This window comes from Thamnophis sirtalis, unplaced genomic scaffold (assembly GCF_051295495.1).
Source record: "Thamnophis sirtalis isolate CommonGarterSnake01/CBP01778 unplaced genomic scaffold, rThaSir2_p1.2 scaffold_4, whole genome shotgun sequence".
NCBI lineage: Eukaryota > Metazoa > Chordata > Lepidosauria > Squamata > Natricidae > Thamnophis > Thamnophis sirtalis.
The window spans coordinates 95291542-95314957 of record NW_028261384.1 but is presented as its reverse complement, the minus strand read 5'-3'; the positions used below and the strand labels follow the sequence as shown (position 1 = coordinate 95314957).

Sequence of the window (23416 nt, the reverse complement as noted above, 5' to 3'; positions counted from 1 at the left end):
ACCATCTTTGCACATGTGCATGCCTTCTATTTGCAAGTCCAAGGCACGCTCATGAGCAAAGATGGCGGCAGCTTTCTGCCCCCACCCAGCACTATCACGCTTCCGGGGGTTGTTCACTTACCAGGGGGTCCACAGGAGCTGAGAAGCGAACCAGGCAGGGTGCCACTTGCACGCCATAAGATGGCTGCAGGAGGTTGGAGGGAAGGAAACTGCCACTCAGATGGTTACGCCGAACCACCAGAGACCAGCCCGGGACTCCTTTGGAGGCAAGCTCTCCTCTTGGTGGGGTGGCCATGCTCAACTCGCTCCTAGCACCATCCAGGAGACAGCAAAGGGCCCCGGGCTGGCACACACACACCCCGCTTGTCAAAGTTTTCACCATTTCTTGGCCATGACTTGGTGGTGGTGGGTCATGTAACTGAGTGTGCGTGAGTAATGTCCAGTTTGCCATTCCCCCTCAGTCACATGCCCTCCCACCTAGCCACACCCACCGAATAGGTAGTAAACATTTTTAGAACCCACCACTGGTGTGTGTGGGGTGTGTGTGTGTATATACGTGTGTGTGTATATATGTGTGTGTATATACGTGTATGTGTATATGTGTGTATATACGTCTGTGTATATATGTATACATGTATGTGCATGCATACATGTATGTGTATGTGTGTATAAATGTATCTATGTATGTGTATTAATATAATTTGAACCTAATTAATGAAAATTCTGAAACTAATTTTTATTGTAATAGCTTCACCTTCTGTTACAATGTAGAAAGAATAGTAAAACTGGTATCACCCACCATTTTAACTAGGGATATTATTAGAGTAACTTAAAATGTCAGTATTAAGATATTCGCTCACACTTGCCGACTCTGGTCCATAGAACAATTACTTGTGAATTATGGTGCCCTCTACTGGTTGGTTATTTGTCAGTCCAGAAAGGGGAGCAGCATGTAGAGTGTAACATTAACATCTTCCCAGCCCAGTTGAAAGGAATTGATATAGGGTGTGATTGCTGTAATCTTAAATGGAATTAAGATATGAAGGCTAATATCTATGAAAATTTATAGTATTTCTTGTACTAGAACATCCAAATATTGTTGGATGTTGTTTAAATCAAATAGAAGTGGATTAAATATGTCTCTTGTGATTAACACTGCAGCTGACCTAAAGTGTTCCTTCAGAACACAACACTTGTGCAGGAAACCTAATATCTTTCTAGAAGCATCTCAGGCAGGTTCCTAAGTTCTCTGCTGATTGATGTCCACTGTACATTCCATAACCTGTATTATCTTACTTCAGTCTCCTTCCACTTATTAAACTGTTAAAAAGATTTAAGGAAGATTGTAGTTTTTCTTCTTCCTCTCCTAACAAAACCTGCTTTTCAGTTTTTAAAAGTTAAACACTGTCTCACAACTCACTTACAAACTTACTATTTATTGCTAAGACCAAAATATTTCACTTAAATATATTTTCCCAAATACTTAATATTTTTCCTTTTTTCACAATTATATGGAATTGTTTCCCATGAGCACTGTGGCACTGTGCCTACTTCTGCTGATTGCCAGCTGCCTGTAATTTAGCAGTTCAACTCAAGGTTAAGTCAGCCTTCCATCCTTCCGAGATGGGTAAAATGAGGACCCAAATTGCTGGGGGCAATAGGCTGACTCTGTAAACTGCTTAGAGAGGGCTGTAAAGCACTATAAAGTGATATTTAAATCCAAGAGCTATTGCTATTTGTCTATGCCCCTGAATTCCATAGTAAGATAAACCCCATGCTGCTTCTCCCTCACCAAATGCTTCAGGAACCAAAACCAATAATAACAACCATTAGTCAGACTAACTTAGACATCCTCCAGCTGTTTTGGCTTTAACGCCCAGAATTTCCAAATAGTATGGCCACCACTGATAATTCTAAATCAAAATCAAAAATTTGAAAGACTCTTATCAGTCTTTTATACACCGAGTCCTCCAATCACTCTCAAACTTAAATCTGATTGCATAATTACTTGCCATTTTGGAGTGGAAAACATTAAGCTCTGAAATATAAACCTTGAAACAGGCTATCATAGTTTTTTTTTTAAGCAAAGAAAATTTCTGAACTCCCCACCCCACACTATAGTTCTTAATCTGCAAAATAATATTAAATGTGACCTTTGACTGGAAAAAGTCAACTACCTCTATTTCAAGTGGAATAAAACATCTTATACTATACAACTATGAAGTTTTTAGAGATGCACCTTTATGCTAATTCAAGGCTAAGTTATTGATAGAGGAAACAACTAATAGCATCATGAGAACTGGTTCTAAATAAGCAGGAAGAAAGCAGGCTGGCTGAGGATATATGAAAATGATTAATAGACAAGCTTCTACTGAGAACACAAAAAAGCACTGGAACGAACAGGAACAAAAAAAATTTATTAACAAGAATTAATTATCACAGTGTCCTTAGGTCTAAGATTCAAGACTGATGTTAAACATTTAAACATTAAGGCAGGAAAAAACCAAATATATTTTCATCATACAGGTTTTTTTTCTTCAAATGTTAGCTAAACTGCTTTTTAAAATATTTTCTTTAAATAGATCCTGGTACATTCCAAGTAGGAATTTACACATGCACCAAAAAAAAAAAAAAAGGCAGAGAGATCCAGAATGTTTTCTGAAAACTTCACCAAAGATTAGTTCAATGCCAATCAAATTCCTTGTGCCCAAATGACCATTTTTTCCTATGCTTCTGTAAGAAATCAAGTACATTCAAAGTTTATGGGGATTATAAGAGGTGAAGCCATGCAGCCTGGATAGGGAAATGTAAGCTGCAAAAAGCAGGCAAGAAAAAGATGTCTGCAAGGCATCATTTAAGAGCAGTTTCCTCAACTCTGGCAACTTTAAACATTGTGAATTTCAGTGTCGAGAATTATACCTGCTAGATTGCTGGCTGGGAATTCTCAGAGCTAAAATCCACACAATTTCGTTGCCAAGGCTGAGAAATGCTGACTTAGAATCCTAAAGAATAGGTAGTGCTATACAAAGAACAAATATATTTTCTGCCTTCTAACAATGCACCAGAGACTGTTTGGAGCATAAAATGTCTAACTTTTAAGGTTATTGTAGGGCATTAACTACCCAAATGCATAATCTTGCATAAAATGGTATTTTATTTAAAAACTGTATTGTTGGGGAAAAAACATAGCCAAGGAAAACAAATCCCTACAACTCAAGCTAGCAAACCAGTTAAACAGAACAGAAATAAAGCAGGGACAGGTACATTGAATGAGAAATGGACATAGGGACGTGCTGAACAGATGTAGCTTGACACTTAAAAATTGTCACATTTAGTAAGGAATAAAGTAGAATTGCTCCTCTTTCATTGATCACATGTATCTTGCAAAGAACAATACACCAGGAAAAAAGGGGGAACTGCAAAAATATCTAATTTTGCTGATACCCTTCTGATAGACATCTTGCCTCAGATATAATACTGATATGGCCTAGCAGATGTATCTACACCCCTGTGCATCATTCATTATCAAGGGAAAAGAGAGGAGAGATTCCACAAAGGAGCTGTCTTCTGTCTTCCACAGGGCCAGCTCTGGAACTCTACTGAAATCAGCAAGATGCAGAATTCTCTAAATGTTGCTTCTTTCTTTGGACTTTTCATTTCTGCCATCCTAGATAAAAATGAGAGGGAGGAAAAGAGCAGAACTCTTTCATTAATATGGCTTTGGAGCCAATAGTATGAAGCCCCTTACCCACTGCACTTGTTTGCAGAGAAGTAACTCTTTCTTGAAGTGATATCTTACCTACTCCGACACTTTTCCCAAGAAGAAACTGCAAATCTGTCTGTCAAAAGAGGTGCTGAGTTAGGAGCACAGGCAAGCATTGACTCATTGCCACTTCAGCCACATGCCTATTTCCCCTTTCAAACAAGTGTTGTGGGTTGTATGAAGCTGGCTGAGAGTAGACAGTTAAGTTGCTCCCTATAGGAGCTGCTTCAAAGCATTTGATATGCTTTGAAATGGCTTTTGAATTAATTAATTCCTGTGAAAGGAGGAAGGTTAGTCTCAGCCCCACGATATCATCCAGCCTACAGTAGAAGATACATAAAGATGTCCTATTCGCTAGTCTAAACAATCATCAGTGTAAGACAGAGCTTATTGTTGCCAAGATTCAGTCAAATTCTTCATCATTTCCCCTTTATGAAACAGCATCCTTGTTATTGGCCACTACACACAAGTACATAACTTTTTTTTTATCACTGTGTACAACCACAGAACTCCTTACAAGTAATATTCCTGCAGAACAATTTAACTTAGCATTCTTTGCAACATTCTACCTGCCTACATGGAAGGAGTGAGTTTTAAGAAACATTCTGTTGGGAAACGCCCAGCCTCAGTCTGAAACGGTGCGGCCCAGTCACAAATTGTGAGTTTAGTCGGTATTTATCTAGAGAATAGTCAGAGGTTAACAATTGTTAATACAAATATATTATCATAAGTCCTTAACGTTACTAACTTTTGCTATCTCTCAATTCAACAATTCAATATGAAATCAGCAAATTAACAAAAATCTGAATTTAATTTACAGTAACTGGATATCTAATCATAAAACTATTAACTCAAGAAACCAAAAATAGTTATTCCCATTTTCTATTAAAAGTTTCAGAAATTTTTCTCAAATGGTGCCCCCAAAATAAAGAAATGGGTTTTCTGTAGAATTATATATTCTTTTCTACATATTAAAAAGGGAAATGTTTTACCTTCACATAATTTGGAGCAATATTAATATTGTACTGATAAGCAATAGGGCCTCACATATTTTCAGATAAAGAAATAACACACCAAATAAAGATAAAACACAAACAGTGAAGCTTTTGTCAGATCAATTAAATAGTGGTACATTCATTTATACATTGCACAAAAAAGTTCATTCAGATTTATTGTTAGGTAATCTCTCAAACAGTGAAACTGCAATTAAAGATGAATTTTAAAATACATTTTTAGTTTAGTCAAACAGGATCTAGACATCAAGCTTGATTTTAACTTCTATGTTTATTTTTTTAAATCTTCATAGATGTTAACATGAAACCTATTTACAATCTGCATTAAGAAACTAGAGCTTGCAACATAACAATCAGATGGAGAGATCCGCACTCTCATTACTAAGGACAATTCTTCCAGTGGAAGCAGATACAATAGTAAACTAGGAAGAGACAGGGGGGAAATAACAGACCTCAGGGGGTGGCTTGATAGTAACTGGTTGGGAGGCTCTTCGGGGAGGTGAAGGTTTGGGCTGCACTTGCTGCTGAACTGTGTTGTAGTAGGTGACCCCTCCATACACCTGAGACTGAGCCTGGAAATCCAAGAGGAAAGAAAGAAAAAGGATTGGTTTGTTCCAAAATGTTATTATATATATGTATATTTAATTCACTGAAATTCAAAACACAGACATGTTAGTTTACTTAGAAACTCACTGAGTTAAAAAGACAGCATAATTTCACAATTATAAAATATCAACATTATATATTAAAAAACTTTTGAATGCCTACTGAAATACAAGCATTTTATTAAAACTTGCACAGAAAGATTTTCTTAAGAATACAGTATATTCTAAGAAACAATGCACTTCATTCTTTAGCCATCAGGTTATTGCATTACTTCCTTCCTGCATTATTGTAATTCATCAAATTTAATTGCTGTTTGTCTCTATACAATGAATGTTTATTTTATCTCTTCACCACTATTCTGGTTATGTCCAAAGACAAATGAGTTAGATATCTCACTAAGATAGTAAGATGGTCTACTTTTCAGCTCATTTGGAAAATCAGTGTATTTAATAATTACTTCAGAATTATAAATTCTACATCAAGTAATATCGTTTATAATTAAGAAAGCTATCAAGTTTTCATTGCTTCATTATAACCATAATTTCTAGAGAGGATTGTCTTTGAGTCAGTGCTAACTTCTGGTGACTGCCTAGACCAATCCCTACCGTGACAAGAATTTTGGGAGTGGGGCTGAGAAGGAGCGATTGGGCCAAGGTCATCCAGATGGGTTCACAGTCTCCTGTTGTAATCCAGACTTTAATGACTATATTCTGCTTGCTTTCATGTTCCCCATATGCAACATATATGTTTCTGTTTATCTACTGACTGAGTGATAATCATTAAATTATATCTCTAAAAAGCAAAATTAATCTGCACCACTAAAATCCTTTTGGGTAACTGTACAACTTTGGTTAAATTGATAAATAAATGAATAATCATTCATTTTGAAATTGCTTATTAAAGTATGTACTACTACTATTTTTCATTAAATTTCAGCTATTTTTAATTTAGATTTATTAAACATTTTCATATAAAAAACAAATGGAAAGGGGAAAAAACAAGTCAAAGAAAAGAAAAAGAAAGCTACAATTAAGAAATATATAAACAACTTTCAACCATTTTTTTAACAGATTAATTATAATCATATTGTCCCTCTTGAATATTTTACAAATCTTCTCAGCCCCTCCTTTAATCTGCATCTTTTTAAATCTTCAAATCCATAAATCAGCAATTCATGTTTTTCTTCTTTCAGAAAAAAAGTCCCCCAAAAGGCCTGGATTTAAAAACAAAACATAAGTAGACTTACTTGAGTGTTAGGATACAGGTGGGGAGGCGGGGGAGGTGGAAGGGGTCCTGGAGGGTAGGGGTAACTGGGATTGCCAAAATTCATTACTCCAGGAGGGGGAAAGTAGGTTGGTGCTAACAGCTGTTGTGGTGGTGGTGGTGGTGGTGGCTGCTGTCCAGGGGGCATGGAGACAGGAGGAGGATATAAGCCAGCATTAGCCAGAGGTGCAGGTGTCTGATGTGGATGCAATCCTGGCAAAGACAGATAATGTAGTCAACCAATCCTGAAATCAAAACGCTATCAGGAAGCAAAGATGGAATAGATAACATTATAATATATCTGCTCACTTAAAAGAATAATTGATCCATCTGGCTGCTAAGAACAATAAGTCACTGGAACAAACGTCTACAATATGCCACATGTATCCCTGTTCTTTGCTTGCAGAGATTGATTTTCAAAGGTTAATCTACTTGATTAACAGAAGGATCAGAATATCTCTCCCCCTCACTCTGTATACATTTTAAAATTCTTTCTTCTTGTGCAGTTATTTATTTCATTACATTTAGACACCGCCTGACTACAAAACATATCTGGGAAAGGAAGAAAATAAAAGTACAATAAATTAGAATAATGAAGACAGTATCAAGAATCAATAGAGATTACGTACAAAAAAAAATCATCCAAAAGAAGACTCCATCCACCCTAACCCAAAACAGCCAGATTGTGAAGGTTTTCTGGAATATTGTTAGGGTGGGAGCCACAGAGATCTCAGAGGGATTTCATTCCATGATGCAAGACATATTTCCTGGTCCAATTTTTTTTAAAAAAATTAATCAAAGGGATCTAATACATGCCACCCATGCCAGTTCATTAAATTTTAAGAAGGCATCCAAGAAAAGAGAAAAACAAAGTTTTAAAAGTATCAGATAGACATAGTAAAAGACAGTGTCTTTCCTTGCCAGTGGTAGGACCTGAAGTAAATATAGGTTCTCCTCTCTCCAAAACTGAAAGGTAAAAACGTAAACTATGCATCAAATATGTGAGAAATCAATTATTCTGAATGTTCTCCTTTTCCAAAGATCAAATATTTTACAAAAAACAAAGTCCTTTACCTTCAACTTTATAGTTCCAATAAATCCAATCTCAAGTTACAAGTTTTATTTTCCTTCAATTAAAATCATTCCAGCTTGCAAAACTCATATTGGATTTTATTGCTTAGAGAGAACATTAAAAAATACACCCCACCCCCCATTTTTGTTTGCCTGATGTATCTGAATTGCCAAAACTCAGTTTTGGAGCTTTATCATTTAGATACTTATAAAAGCTTTTGCAATATAGCAAAATGGTACAATAGAATCCAAAGCTTCCTTACGGCAATGTATAAAAAAGTAAAGCTTTATAGCAGTGCCAAAAAGTTTTGTCACTCCAAACAGGGAAGGAAGTGCATCTACTTTCCATCTTCCTCAATTTCCTTACAGAATTAATATTTTCTTTAATGCAGAAGAGCAACCATGTGCTAGAAGTGATAAAACAATTTCAGTTTATTGTTGTTAACAGCAAATAATGTATTGTTGAAATGTATCTTAAGAGATATAAGTGTTGCACTGCAGGAATTTGGGGATATTTCTAAAAAGCTGGTAAAACTAAAGTACAAAGGAAATATTAGAGAAAAATGAAGGAGAGAAGAGGAGCTATGAAAAATCAGTCCCTACCTGGATGTGAAAGATGCATTTCTGGTTGAACAATCACCCCTTGAGGAGGAAGCGGTGTAGGATTTTCACCATGTGTATAAATTGGACCTTGGAACTGTACTGTAAGGACAAATCATTAGACATTATCTTTTTAACACTGATAGAAGTAATTATTATTTTGAAATTAAAGTAAAAAGAAACCTCAGTTGATATCAGGCAAAGTAACAATAACAACATAATTTTTAAACAGTTCAGTACATTAGTAACTAGAGCAGCAAACTGGGTTCAAGTCAATCCCGCAGCCTGGAACAGCTGATAGGCGGTATTCTGGGAGGCAAATCCAACTGCCAATCAGCGGCTCATGCTAAATCAGGCTATGCTGAAGCTGACCAGGCTGTTTGCTGCAAGGAGGCAAAGACCGAAGAATGGAGGCCAGTAAATGGGCGGGGCTTTGGCAACATTCTCTTTGCTGTATAAGTTGTAAAGACATTTCCTCCAACTTTGGGGAGGGGATAAGTGCGTCTTGTACACCAAAAAATATGGTAGTCCTTGGGTTACGATGGCAACTGGAACCAAAGTTTCCATCACTAAGCAATGCAGTCACACGATGTAGCATTGGCAACTCCATCCATCCTTGTTGCTATTGTTAAGTGAGGATTACGTGAGTTGTTAAGCTGGGAAGAGATGGGAATGCAGGGAAACAGGCCAGCAAGTGAAAGCTATGCAGTATGAGTACACAGGTGGGTGTCATGAGTGAGTGCTATGGATACAGGCAAGTGAAAGAGTGTCACAGGCGAGTTCTCCTGAGCGAAGGCAGGAGGATGATGCTATGAAGCACAAGCAAGCAAATAGATGCTGCAGGCAGTTGCTATGAATTGCAGGCAAGTGGGTGCTGTGGATGGGCACTTTAGAACCCAGGTGGACAAAAAAAGCAGCAGAAGTGAGAGTGACTTGCGGGAATGACTTGTGATCTCTTGCTGTCTTCCCTATTCACTATGCTTATGGAAAGCCAATAGGGAAGGTTGCAAATGGTTACTGCGTGATTGTGGAACACTACAAATTTTAATTGCAGCTCAGTTTACAAAGCAACAAGATTGCATTCATGTGACTGCAAACCTGAAGACTGATTGTGAGTATATCCCGTCTGACACTATCCTGACTTTGAATAGTTGCTGAAAAAGTAGTCATAACTCAAGGAGTACCTGTAACTCAAACAGGACAGCACCATGCATTCTATCAAATGTGTCAGATCAAACGCAAGATGCAGATGAAATACATAAAAAAATGATTACATTCTAAGTTTTAGAAATAAGCTGTTTCTTCTAACAAGGAGCAAGCTTCCAGAAATCCTTTTTCTAGCTTACAAGAGGCAAAAGCTCTTGCGGTTTAGAAAGAATACTTATTCAGTATCCAATTGAGAGTTTCTTAACTTTCCCCATTTTCATATGTACTAATATAATGGTACTTCCCTGAATAATTCCTTCAGAGTTTAAGATTAAGAAAATGATATGTAGTCCACAATACTGCAAAACCCAATCCAAAACAAATAATAAAATCCTTTTAATGAACACTTTGCACTCACGTGCATCATAGTAATGCCCTTCCATTATACTTATATGGACTGGTGGAGCAGGTTCTGGGACAGGCCTTTGACGCTGTGATGAGTAGCGCTTTGCACGCCCAGCTTGAACCCCCTGGAAAAAAGCATAGCAATGTCTAATTTCTTAAAAGATTGCCAGAGTGAAATCTTTTCCTTTGTGATGAGCTTTGTTAGCATTAGAAAGATCTTCCAATTATTAAGGTTTGCTTGAATGTTGTATATCCTTAAAAGTGGATAATGCCGAGAGATGAACCCCACATACTTCTTTTTTCAATTCCTAGTTTTCCTATTCTTAGAGGCTCAGAGTGGCAAAATGTTTTCAGGAGAGACATGAAGCCTGTGTCAAACTTTGCCCAGAAATGACTGACTGTTCTTTTTTTTTAAACAATACATTAATGTTTCTTTCCAACAGTATATAAGGAGGATTGGGTCCAATTGGTATGCCACCTTGTCTATCATTTTGTTTCCCCAAAACATTAAATCAAAACTAGATGAATCTATTGCAAACCCAGCATTCCACAAAGCTCAAATTGCTGGACTGATCCTGTTGCTTGATATTCATTCCTTTGATGGGAAATTCTACTACTATTGTCTGCATTCCAATTGAACCCATCATTTCAGAAGCAAGAAAAATAAATGGAATGTTACCATGTCTTCTATCCTGTTGAACTGAGGAGGTGGGGCTGCTCCAATGTGCATCTGATTAGGCAAACCTATTAGGAAAGACAAAGGAGAAAGGAAACATCAATTATTCTTCAGCTTTACCCTTAAGAAAAATTTAAAAACAGAAAGCAGGTTTGGAGATGTCCTAGATCCATGATGGTAAACCTATGGCATGTGTGCTACAGGTGGCATACAGTGGCCACTCTCTGGTCGTGCGAGTCATTGCTCTACTTCAGGTCCACCGCCCATGCGTGCACGCTTCCTGCCGGCCAGCTGGTTGTTGGGTCTCTATTGTGAATGCGCGGGGCGGGGCACCTATAGGAGGGTTTCTGCTGTGCATGTGTGGGGCTTTGGGGGTTGGGGCACACGCTTTGGACACTCGGTCCACAAAAGGTTAGCTATCACTGTCCTAGATAATATGAAAAAGGCAAATGCTGTTGACTTTGATGAGGTTCTGCCCAAATTCTCCCATGCTGCCACATGGCAGGGAATGGTCCCAGGAGGAATGAGATTGGGAATGTATGCCAAGAGTATATACTGTATTTTTCACTCCATAAGACATTCCTGACCATAAGACACACCTAGGTTTAGAGGAGGAAAACAAGAAAAAAATCTGCTTCCCAGAATCCATTCAGTATTCATCTGGCTAGCATCCTTCCAGCAAACAGCCTGGTCAGCTTCCTCCTTCGTTTCTGCTGCTTCCACTGGGGAACGCTGGAGCCTTCGCTGCTGATTGGCAGTTGGATTGGCCTACCAGAATACAGGCAATCAACTGTTCCAAGCGGCAGGGATCGCTGCTGCCATTCGCCGCTGCTGCCATTCGCCCATGTTCACTCCATAAGATACACAGATATTTCCACCCACTTTTGGGAGGGGGGAGAGGAGTGCATCTTATGGAGTGAAAAATACGGTACTCCCAGCAGGGTCATTCAAGGCATGCAAGTCATCCCAGCTGCCCTGTTAAAGCCAGCCAAATTGGGCAGCAGCAATATAAAACGATGCTGGAGCCAGATGATTATTTAAGTGACAGCAGCAAATTCATTTAAGTGATAATAGCATCATTCCATTCAGTGCAGAAGGCAATGATAAACCACTCATGTGTCTCAACAAGAAAGCCACACAAATGAACAATGGAATAATATTAGAATTCCAGTTGATTAATAGCTCAGATCAAATGTCACTCAATAGGCTATTGAGGAAGAACTGAGTGGTTAAAGAGGTGGTCTCGAAATCAGAAGACTGAGTTCCAATGCTGCCTTAGACATGAAAGCCAACTGTGTGACTTTGGGCCAATCACTCCCTCTCAGCCCAAACTATCTCATAGGGTTGTTGTTGTGGGGAAAATAGGAGGAAGAAGTACCATGTTTCCCCGAATATTAAGATAGGGTCTTATTTTCCGCAGGGAGAGCAGGGCATGATGAGGCTGGGAGGCACACGAGCTGGAGGCAGAACAAGTGCTCGCGCAACCTCTCTTTCCAGCTGGGCAGAGCGCCATGCGGCTTAGTGCCTTTGGGGTATTACTGGGTTGGTGAGTGGTGCTCTGCCCGGCTGGAAAGGGGCGTTGCCGGGCGGCTGCTCATGAAAGCAGCTGTCCGGCAACCCCCACTCCAGCTGGGCACAGTGCCACCCACCAACCTAGTGGTATCCCAAGCAATGTGAGCGCCTTTGCCCCCCTCCCCCCCACGGATTTGCGCCTTCGGATATTGCTAGGTTGGTGAGTGGTGCTCTCCATGGCTGGAGGGGGAGTTATCCAGGGGGTTTATTATTGGGGAAGGGCGTATATTTTTGCCCACAGGAAAAATATGTCATGGTCTTATTATCAGGACATGTCGTAATTTTGGGGAAACACGGTATCATGTATGTTTGCTACCGAGTTATTTATAAAAATAATAAGGGGATGGACAGATGGATGGGAAACAGACAGATGTCTGTCCTAGAGACATTGTTTTGGATATTTGAAGAATGTTAGAAATAAGAAAGTGAATTCAGATACAGGTAATCCTCAACTTTAGACAAGTTGCTTAACTACCATTTAAAGTTATGATAAACTTCAAAATAGTACTTATGGCCTATCTTTAAAGATAAAAGTTTTGCACACACATGCATGGTCATGTGATTGCATTTTGGGTACTTGGCAACTAGCAGATATTTAGTCAGTTGCTGTCTCCTATGGTCATATGATTGCAGGGTGTTTTGTTTTGTGCTGTTTTTCAGCAGAAAATAGCAAAAATATCCATTGGATATACTGGATTAATGACTATGTGATGGGCCTAAAATTGACTCTGGTCACATAGTGCCTAGAAGTATGACCACAATAAGTAATAATTGAAATTCTAAGTTTCATTGTGGCCCCTAAAGGCTCCGGAGACCTCCTGAGGGTCCCTGAAGGCTCCGGAAATCGAAAATTGACCCTACAGACGAACCGGAAGTCACAATTTCAAACTTCTGGGTTCCCCATAGGTCAGTTTTTTGCCTTCCAGAGCCTTCCCTGAAGGCTCCAGAGGGCAAAAACTGGCCCTACGAGCAGACGGGAAGTGACTTCCGGTTTGTCCGTAGGTCTATTTTCGCCCCCCAGTCTTCAGGAAAGCCTCTTGAAGGCTCGAGGTCGAAAATTGGAACAAACCAGAAGTCACAATTCTCAACTTTCAGGTTCCCCATAGGTCCGTTTTTCACGCTCCAGAGCTTCAGGAAGCTCCTGAGGGGGGGGCTATTTTTGCCCTCCCCAGGCTCCTAGAAAGCCTCTGGGGCTTGGGGAGGGCGAAAAGACCTACACTCCCATGAACTCCCTTGCTCCCCATCCACCCAGCAGCAGTCACTTACTACCTGACTGTTGGATAGCAACTTCCTTCTGGCTTTCCCACTGACATTTTTCCTGCAAGCTTACCACAAGCAAAATAAATAGCAGGAATTCTGTGGAAGGAGGGAGGCAGGTTGAGTAAGGAGGGAAAGGGAGAGAAGGAAGACAGGGGAGAGGGAGGGAGAGAGGAAAGCTTTGTTTCCCTCCCACAAGGAAATACAGTGGAAAGTCAGAAGTTATACTTGCTCCCACTGATGTTTTGCCTACCCATTGTCATTATGTTTCACTGTTTGGGTAAGAAAAGATCTCTGAAATGATGTTTAAGAGAGGGCAGTTCTCTAGTTTATATATTCTGTAAACAAAATTATTTTTTCCTTGTTTTAGTATATCACTTACCCTGTGGTGGTATGAACTGGGGTTGCCCTTGATTCCAGTTTTGTTCTGTCATATTCAACTGAGTCATGTCTTGTTCAAGACCATCCAGATTTGCCTCAACAGGTACCTCCCAATTACCAGTCTTTGCTGAAGGAGGTGATGGTATAATATCAGCAGTTTTTAATGGTTCCGGCATCAACCCTGATGGAAGTGGAACTTCATCTGCCAGTTTTCCTGTCTCACCTGCTTTGTTCCGACTCCTTCTTGCCCGAGAATAGGATTTTTTTTCCACAGGCCTATCTGGCTGTGTCTGTAAAATATCTGCAGGTGGAGTTTGATTTTCCAAAACAACTTCTTCTTTTTTAACAGGGCTGTTTTGAATAGGTGGTATCTCAGATTTGGGAGAAGGCTCTCTTGCAGGGATTGGATCTGATCGTCTGGCTCGGTAACTGCTCTCAGGCTTTGATTGTTCATTGAAGCGAGGTGCATGTTGACTACTTACATCCACAGCTCGATAACTTGGGCGAGTATCTTTATAGCCACTAGGTTTGGGAAATGCCCTTGGACTGGCCATCCGTCCTGTTCCCGCTGAGTTTCGATTAATGAATGTCCGAGGTGCCACAGAAGTATTGTCTAGACTCTGATGTCGTGGTGGCTTACTTGGTCGTTCACTGGACCAATTGGATTCTCTTTGTGGTGGACTCCCAAATCTAAAGGAAGAGGAGATGCTATTGATCAGAAATGAATGTTTTATGTTCAATACATCATCACAATTGTTCTTCTCTCATGGTCAGAAAAAAAAATTCAAGCTCTAGAATAGTATTCTATAAAAAGTACCCAGACCCACTTCTACAAATTCACCTTGGTTTGCGCACCCTCCTGGGTTTGATGTCATCAGGGTTGTGTGAAGAGCGGATATCGTAGCCATAAAGAGCAATTAGCTCTTGTCTGGATTTTGGTGCTTGCTCATCCTCTCGAAATTTGTCATGTTCCCACCGTCCCTCATCTTTCCACAATTTACGCTGCCGACCCTTAGGTCTTGTGTACCAAGATAAAGAAAAACAATTCGAATTAGAACAATTAGACTCGGGTATTGGGGTATGAAAAAGTTTGGGGACTGCTGCTCTATACCATTGATATAACAGTGAATTAAAGCCAGAGCCACTAAAAATATGGTTCCACAAGGGAAAATTTAGAACGAAACTAAATCCTTGGCCATTTTTTATTTTAAAAAAATCTTCATAGATTTCAGAAAGGCCATTATGTTTCTCAAGAAAAAAGATAACTCATCTGGGAAGATGTTATCATGAGACAAAGGAAATAGTTGTGACTGTAAATTAACACCTTCTTAGAGCTGTACTCTCCTATTAATGGCTGCCCAAAGTCAATTAATTATCCAATAACTACTAAAAGACTAAGAGTGGGTACCATACTTTCCTTCAGTCTCATTATATAACCCTCAGAATGAGACAAAATTTAAAAGCTAAAACGTAATCCTCTTTAGTGGTTTGTATATCTTTTTCTGTTAGTAGCCAGTTGTACCCACAAGTAAAGTGTTCCTACCTATGAATTCTTTCTACAATTGTTGCCTGCTGTTCTTATCACCTACCGTACTTCCTCTTCCTGGGTTTGTCCACGGAGGTCATGCTCAAAGAAAAGACCTTTACGAGGTATGTACGCTGGGTTCTTCCGGTCTTCATCATCATCTAGATGCTTAGGAAGTTTTTTACCAATTTTGTTTTCAACTTGTTCAGTGCTTTCCTAAAATGAGAGAAATCAAACACTAACTGACCTATTGAAAACCCAACACTAATATCCCAAAAACCATGGTTTTCTTTACTAAAAATGTGATTGATCAGGTGTTATGATTATGAATACTGGATGGACAGGTGAGTGGGGATTCTTATAGGTAGCCCTTGACTTACATTCATTTGTTTAGTGACCAAAGTTACAGTAGCACTAAAAAAAGTGATTTATAACAATTTTTCACTTATGACCATTGCAGCATCCCATGGTCATGTGATCAAAATTCAGATGCTTGCTAACTGGTGTGTATGTATGATAGTTGTAGTGTCCCAGAGTCACGTGATCATCTTTTCCAACATTATGACAAACAACTCAATGGGATAGCCAGGTTCACTTAACAGCCGTGTTCCTAATTTAACTGCAGCAATTCACATTGTAAAATGAGGCAAAACTCACTTAACAACTGTCTTTTTAGCAATAGAAATTTGAGGCTCAAATGTGGTTATATTGGTACAGGACTACCTGTACCAAATATAAATCAATCACCATAACATTATAAAATATCTTTGAAATACTAATATGAAATCTTTGAAAAACATGTAAAAGATAAGTACCTGATTTATAAAGCTAAATCAATAATTGAGTTCATATTTCAATATTATGTTAGGAAATAATATGCATTATAAATGATGAAATATGTGTCACAATAGGATGAATAATGTGTAGTCAATTAAAATAAGTCTTCTTTAAAAAATCTCTACATCTTTTATAGATATTAATGAAAATTATTTTAGCATGGTATTTAGGTAATATAGATCATTCTCAATAATGTAATTAAGATTGGGTTTTCTATCACTAAATGATTGTAAAGTATAATGTCCCATGACTGCATCGCTTAGCAATTAAAATCTTAGCAGTTTCCATTGCCACAGGTAACCACTTCCCAGTGGTTAGCTGAGGATACAGCCCATCAAAGCCGTCCTGGTCCCTCCCAGCTCTGAGCTTCAGCGAGGTAACTCTCCCCACCAACGTATCTTCTCCCATCTCTTTCCTCTTGGCTCCCCTGCAGAGTGGGCACTCCTTGGTGGCAGTAGCAGGACCAGCACTAACTCTAAACCAGAGGTCCAAAGCTTTCAGCAATCTCAGTAAGCCACCACCATCCCCGAGCCTTTATCCCAGCAGTATCAGCGCTGCCACCAAATGTCATCTCAAGCCCCATGCAAAGCCCCAGCCGCCACTGCCGCCACCACCATGCATTCCACCAGCTCTGCCATGCCCAGTGAATATCTGCTGCCTTCCTCTTCCTCCTGCTGAGGCACACCCAGTTGGCCATATGTGTAGCAGAGAATAGGGGAAGATAGGCGGGTGGGAGAGTTGAAGCACCCCCACGGTCATAATTGGGGTGGGCTGCCAATCGCACAAATTTTGAACACGTTATCACAAGAGCAGTGCAATAACCATAACTTTAGGAACCAGGCACCAGTACCTTTCATTCAGTGTGGTTCTAACTTCCAATAGTTGCTAAAATGGTTGCTAATCAAACAATACTTTTACATTACTCATTTCATTATACATAAAATATGAATTATAATATAAGTTGGTAAAAAATGTCAAAAGTTGCATTGAACTAAAATGAAAAATAATGATGAAAAATAATGAATGATAAAAACAATGGATAAATTTGATTATAATACACTGCTCATTATTACGTCTGAGTTTTATTGCTCCTACACTAAACCAAGATACCTCTTCTCTTTTTAGCTGCAAATATCGGAAACACAAAATATTGCTTATAAAATCCTTACAAAACTACTTGCTTAGAATGCAACTCCAAAAATAACACAAGCAGAAGAGAAAAAAAATCTACTGAAATGTGATGATTTAAAAATACAGTTTTTTTCATTCTATGACCACAATATTTTGTTAAACAATACAAATACATATTTTAATTTTCTAGGTTAATTAATACAAGCTCAAAATTCAGCAAAACATACCTGCCCATCCCCACTCTGCCTTTCACCTGCAACTGTGCCTTTTGATTCTGGTTTCTCATCCCCTTTGTCTGCTTTTGTTCTCAATTCAGTGTCATTTCTGTCCCGCTTTAAGTCCATTTTATTTGTTTCTTCTTCGCTGTATTCTCCTTCCTCAGCCTAAAACAAACATCCAATTTGGTTCAATTTAGAGGGACTGGAGAATAACAAATATTTTGTCTATGCTTACACTTTGCAAGACTGTATGTTATACTGGGTGTAATTTAATACCTTCTTTAATATATGCAGAAACAAAACATACACCCAAAACATGCATTTCTAGTCCATTTATGTGCAAAAACACAAAAACCTAAATGCTGCAAAGTAAAAGAAAAATATACTACAGAGAGTATATCCCAAAGAAATCTTTTCAAAAGGCAACTGGACTTTGTTTTTCCTTGAAGACGTTTCACTTCTCATCCATGAAGCTTCTTCAGTTCCGACTGAATGGTGAAGGATGGAAGGATATTCTATATCCTTCCTTATATTTGTTACAGTCATCTGGTCATTAGTACTCTTTATGAGAGTCATTGAGGCCATTTTGAGATTTATCTGTGCTCTCAGGATCACCTGAATAATACAAATGGGTATGGAATCTTCTTGGAACTGCTGAAATATGCATGACTTGAATGACTGACACTCTCCATACATACAAAGTATATTAAAGAAAACAGCTGAATGGCCTTTCATGATAAGGAAGTAAATATTTCATGCCCTGATTTACCCAGTCTCTAAATCTACCTAGCAAGTTTTTAAAAAATCCAACTGCTGTTACATATTCATGCACATTATAAAATGATGTGTATGACCTCAACTCACCTCAGAATCCTCAGCACTTTCATAATCAGAGAGAACAGCTAAAAATAAAGAGTTGTTTGAAGTGAAAAACATCTTCCAAAATGCAATGTTTTAAAGATTTAATTCCCATATTTTCTCCCAATCATTTCATTCATACCCTCCAAATCCATTTGTATTACCCATTCCTTTTGCTCACATATAAAACCTTGTTTTATCTTTGGTTCATCCATCTAATATTGTTTGTTTTGAATATTCCATCTATCACAAAGCATAACAAATACAAAATATTGCTCCTCTGCATCTATTTCAGAGAAAACTACAGCACTAATTTGTTGACTAATACATCTTTCCTTTTAACATTAAATCCTCTTCTAAGAACTCTGCACTAAATTGTTCATCCTTCCCATGGGGGCTATCTCTTCACCAATCCTTATATTTGTTTCATGTTTGTTTTTGAATCCTTTCTAAACTCATGGTCTGTATGTGCAAAATGTTGGTCTTCATCAACCATGATCTTTTACAATCTTAATTCCTCCATATCTACCATTTACTGATACCCTGCTCTTTTATCCTTTTTTTCTAACTTGCTGTTCAGTATGACTCCAGAACTCTTATGTTTCTCCCTCTCTTAAAAATAATCTTATCTATGAAATACTCTTGTTTTCTGCAATTTTTTCTCTAGATTCCTGCTCATTATGCCTATTAAAATTGAATAAGGAAGTCTAACTGGATGGGTGTACAAACTAATCTTTTTCCAATGCCAATCATTTTGAAAAAAGTTATGCAATTTTCTTTATCAAGAAAGAAAAAGGTGGTGGTTACCTAACTACTGGTATCAGTAAGCTTGGAATAAGCTAATTATTCTAAACACACACAGAGAGAAGGCCATTTGCAAGCCTCTTCCAGGGATGTCTGCAAAATGGGGATCAACTCCAAGCTTTCAGTTCCAAGGTCCCTCTGAGCAGCGAGAGCTCACCGTGGTGCCAAAAAGGAGGAAGAACCTGAAACGCTGGACCCATAAGAAAAGAGGAGGGGCAAAGTGATGGCTCCTGCCGATCTTGAGGGGAAAAAAACAAGGCTTCCCAAAGGAAGAATGGGCCAGCACAAAGAACATCACAATGCCATTCATTCCCCACGTTTGGGGTGGCCGAATCATTTCAATATGATTTTAGATGTGAAGATATCACAGAAAGGCTGTTAGCTGCTCTGATAATTTTTTTTAAAATTATGTGGCAGTTGGAACAGTGTTGTATTAGTTTTTCTGAAATTTTCAGTGGTCTTTGACAATACTGATCATGGATACTACTGGAGTGGCTCAGCAAGTTAGAAACTGGAGCCACAATGTGATGATTTCATTCCTACCTGCAGAACTATCTAAAATAGCAATGGAAAGTTTTCAAGAAACTTGTGATGGGACTCTCATATATTTCCATTCCCCCCCCCCTGTTCATGTGGGAACACTACACCCAGAGAATTGGAATAGAGTGTCATTAGTATAATGATAACATTCACCGTCATCCTTCCTTTCCTGGCCTTAGAGACAATAACAATTATGCCAACCTGTAGCTGGTGTTCAAACAGGGAAACAGTAGCCTTAGTGATCCATGTCCTTTACAATTATATTATTGCACCCTAACCATCTTGAAGAACTGCAGCTTGCTATGGTAGCCAAAAAACAATGTGGAATATTGTGAAATAATAAACCTATGTCCAGGTAATTGATCATATATTGCTTCTACTGCTAACAACAGAAATATTAGACTATACAAAAAGACTTATTACCAAAAATGAAGGAGTAGAAGAAGAAATACCAATTTGCAACAAATATTTTATGATTTAAAAAACATTGCTACGTAATTATTTAGTATTTCTAGCATCAATCACTACTGTTAAAAGTTACTATCACTTACCATGTCCTTCTATGCCATCTTCACTTTCCTGTTTTGAGAAAGAAAACATTTATCAAAGAAAGAAAATAGGCAGATGGAAATATGGCACATTACACTGCTCTAGGAATGTATTTTATTATGAAAAAATAGACAAATGAATTTAGCATGGTTATTTTCTAAACAACTGAGTATAATAGTTACTTTAAGATTGGGCAAAGTCTGAGGAGATCCAAATTATGAATTCTTTTGGCTTTGTGCTTCATTAGATGATTTTGTATCAGTTGTTACTTCTTAGTAGCCTACCTGCCAAACTACTATGAGGAAAACATTGAAGGAATTATTATGTATACAGTATTGAACTTCTTATAGAATGATTAACATGTCAATGCAACAAATAATCATACCACTATAACAGAGATGCATTATCAGGTTCTTAATATAAATATTAGGAAGAGATGGAATTGTATCAAAGTTTCCATTCAAAGTTTGAATGGAATAGAATTAGAGGGTCCTATATTGCTTACACAATAGGAGAGTGTCTTGACTTCTATAGCAAGAATGTCAATGAACCTTAGACTATAATTTATAAAACAAAAAATCATTTGAAATTTAATGGAATTCAGGATTATTTTTATAGAAAAGGACTGACAACTTTTTGTTAAAGGATAATGCTTCTTTAAAACACATGCTTTTATAATGTCCTATACTCACTAGGTTTTGGGAGGAAAGTAGATATGATTGTGCAACAAAAGGTAAAATGTTCAGAAGATAATAATCACTTGACTATCTAGGCAAGCAATTTAACAATGTAAGTGTTCAAGTTCTTACTACGGCTGAAAAACTGATATTGCAGCATTGGTTAAGATAAAGGTATGGCTATAGTCACTAAATGGATTGAAAACCTGATTACACTGCGATCTATCAGAGAACAGGCTAAAAATATTTTATTCCTAATATAATAAGATATGGACTCATTTAAGTATATAAGAAATAAAGAGATACGTAGTTGAATATTAGTATAAGTATATAAAAAATTGAAATAGTTTCTTGTTGTGAAATGCTGCATTTTATGTATTTTTTCAACTTTTCAAATACTTATGAGCTTTTTTCTGTACATATGTATTTTCATCATAATTATCTTTGTATATTGTTCTTTTATCATTTTCAGTTATTTTAAAAGCATTAAATACATAGATTTCCAGATAGCATCTTTCATAGATACATGATAGGGGAATACTACTTTAAATCGCCACATCTTGAATATTTCAAAGAATAATCCATCACCACAACCCCACCTCCCCCAAAATTTCAGGGCATAGATTTTTCCATTCTTTCTTGATATCTGGTCATTTTTCTTATTCTTAAACTTGTTTATGTGTGTTTTTTTTACTGTTATTTAAAACTAAGTCTGATTGTTGCTAGGAGTAATTATTTTGCTACATTGTAAGTAAAGCATCAGAATATTCCAAAAGAAAGAAGGCATCTTTTCCTTCCACTTACAGGAAATCCTGCCTAATGAAACATTAGAATAATTTTATCTTCTTCATAAGAGCAAGAACATGAATAATTTTCTTTAGGGAAAAAATGTCCCTTGGATATAATTAGTAATTCTTGGAAAATGCTAGGACCCAATACATGCATTGTCCAGGTGTATTTTTATAAATGAAAACTGGGTCTATATTCAGTTGTCTACGTTAGCAACTTAGATGTTCCTGAGACATCTAAGCCTCTATGTGCCTAAAAAACATAGATGTTATCTATGTTTCTATAAAAACACAAGAGAACCGATAACAAGAATGTGTCAAGGTATTATTTTACAGATGTTACTTTCTTACAGAAGTATTCACAATGGTAATATAATATTACTATATAATATAAATACAAAAAAGGTATACCAAGCCTAAATTAAAGCTGCAAGATCTGAATGTTAACTCCTAAGTACTTATACAGTTTTTAATACTATGGAAAACAGGTTCAAAATGGAAAAATATCATCATACAGAAAACACTGCTACTTGTTAAACTAAATGTAGGTTTGCTAAATGTAAGTGTAACAGATACATTGTAAAATAATAACTAATTCCTCTATCTACCAAACAAAATCCTTTATTTGTACAATAGCCTCTTTTCTGACTTTGAACTTTTAATAAAATGTCTGTTATAATTCACCTAGAATTATTTTCAAAGTAGAATTACAGTATCAACTTGGATGGTTAACCTAACAAATTTCCAGTTTCAAAATAACACAACAAAATATTCAGGACCACATTTTCATAACTTATTACACAAAACTCACAATGCTTATTTAAAAAGTGTAAGAAATTAACATGTGATATGCATTCAAACATATTATTATTTACCTACTAGAAACCAAAAGAATATGTGTAATTCCAGAGAGACTTAACAAACCAAGTTCAATTTAAACACCCGCACAATAATAGATACCATTATTGAAATGTGCTTTACCACCACCATCCTTGTGTCTTAGAATACCAGGTACGCACCTTCTGCATACTGTATTACACTCAGAGATACAATTTTATTTAATGCAGCACGCAAACGGAAGTGGTGGCTATCTACTTCCGAGACGATTGAACGGCTATGGAGAAAACATTGAAAATACTAGCTTGTTTTCCCCCCATCCAAGCGGAATCTGTGGGCTATTAGTTAGCGACGAATTAAAGGAGAACTCTGCACATGCTCAGAACCACTTTCCCCTCCCCGGCTCTTCTCAACTTTGCAGGAGCCACCCGAGGAGAGGATCGCAGTCAAAGCCTCCCCGCTATAATATGTAAAGAAAGGCAGGGAGCCGATCGTTAAGGGCTTTCCCGTTCCCCCTTTCCCTTCCGGATCTTTCCACTCACACACTCCGAGTCGGCCGGGCTACCTCCAACCGTCACTGGCGGCTCCACATTTTCAGTTCCAGCAGTGGCACCGGCGGTGCTTGCCGCCGCGGCTAAGCCAAAGCGGTGACTGCTGCTGCGCGGGGAACAACCTGCGCTTCCAGGCGGGGAATCGGATTCATCGTCTTCGCTGCTATCCTGCGAAGCGCGCTGTCTCCTACGATCCGCCATTTTGACGGGACCAAAAAAAGGAAACCAGAAAAACGAAACGGTTAGCAGGAGGAGGAAGAGGAAGCAAGGCCCAAAGAGGATGACGGGTAACGAAGGTGACGTCCCATCATGAAAAGACTACGATTCCCATCAATCAACGCGGGTTTA

General features: G+C 38.1%; 1 protein-coding gene across 4 annotated transcripts; it reads right to left on the bottom strand.

The window, feature by feature from the left end:
* Window positions 1-2398: 2398 nt before the first annotated feature.
* CASC3 (CASC3 exon junction complex subunit) lies at window positions 2399-23320 on the bottom strand. 4 transcript variants are annotated; one of them, XM_014074127.2, is made up of 14 exons: window positions 23060-23319; window positions 20218-20245; window positions 18329-18366; window positions 17474-17629; window positions 15343-15494; window positions 14595-14771; window positions 13755-14443; window positions 10547-10611; window positions 9881-9992; window positions 8320-8418; window positions 6629-6858; window positions 5229-5348; window positions 3800-3839; window positions 2399-3667 (listed from the first exon to the last, which is right to left on the bottom strand). In XM_014074127.2, the coding sequence occupies exons 1-14, from the start codon at window positions 23267-23269 to the stop codon at window positions 3654-3656; spliced, it is 2130 nt and encodes a 709-aa protein (XP_013929602.1). In that variant the 5' UTR covers window positions 23270-23319; the 3' UTR covers window positions 2399-3653. The 4 variants fall into 4 exon arrangements, with proteins under 4 accessions (XP_013929602.1, XP_087569606.1, XP_013929594.1 ...); XM_087713480.1 differs by having other exon boundaries at window positions 3800-3835; XM_014074119.2 differs by having other exon boundaries at window positions 2399-3839.
* Window positions 23321-23416: the final 96 nt, after the last annotated feature.

Coding starts and splice junctions, on each gene's coding strand:
- CASC3 (XM_014074119.2), bottom strand. CDS start 23,269: ATGGCGGATCGTAGGAGACAGCGCGCTTCGCAGGATAGCAGCGAAGAC. Junction 14,772..15,342: donor ACCCAGGAAGAGGAAGTACG/GTAGGTGATAAG, acceptor TTGGTACACAAG/ACCTAAGGGTCGGCAGCGTA. Junction 5,349..6,628: donor ACCTGTATCCTAACACTCAA/GTAAGTCTACTT, acceptor TTGGATTTCCAG/GCTCAGTCTCAGGTGTATGG.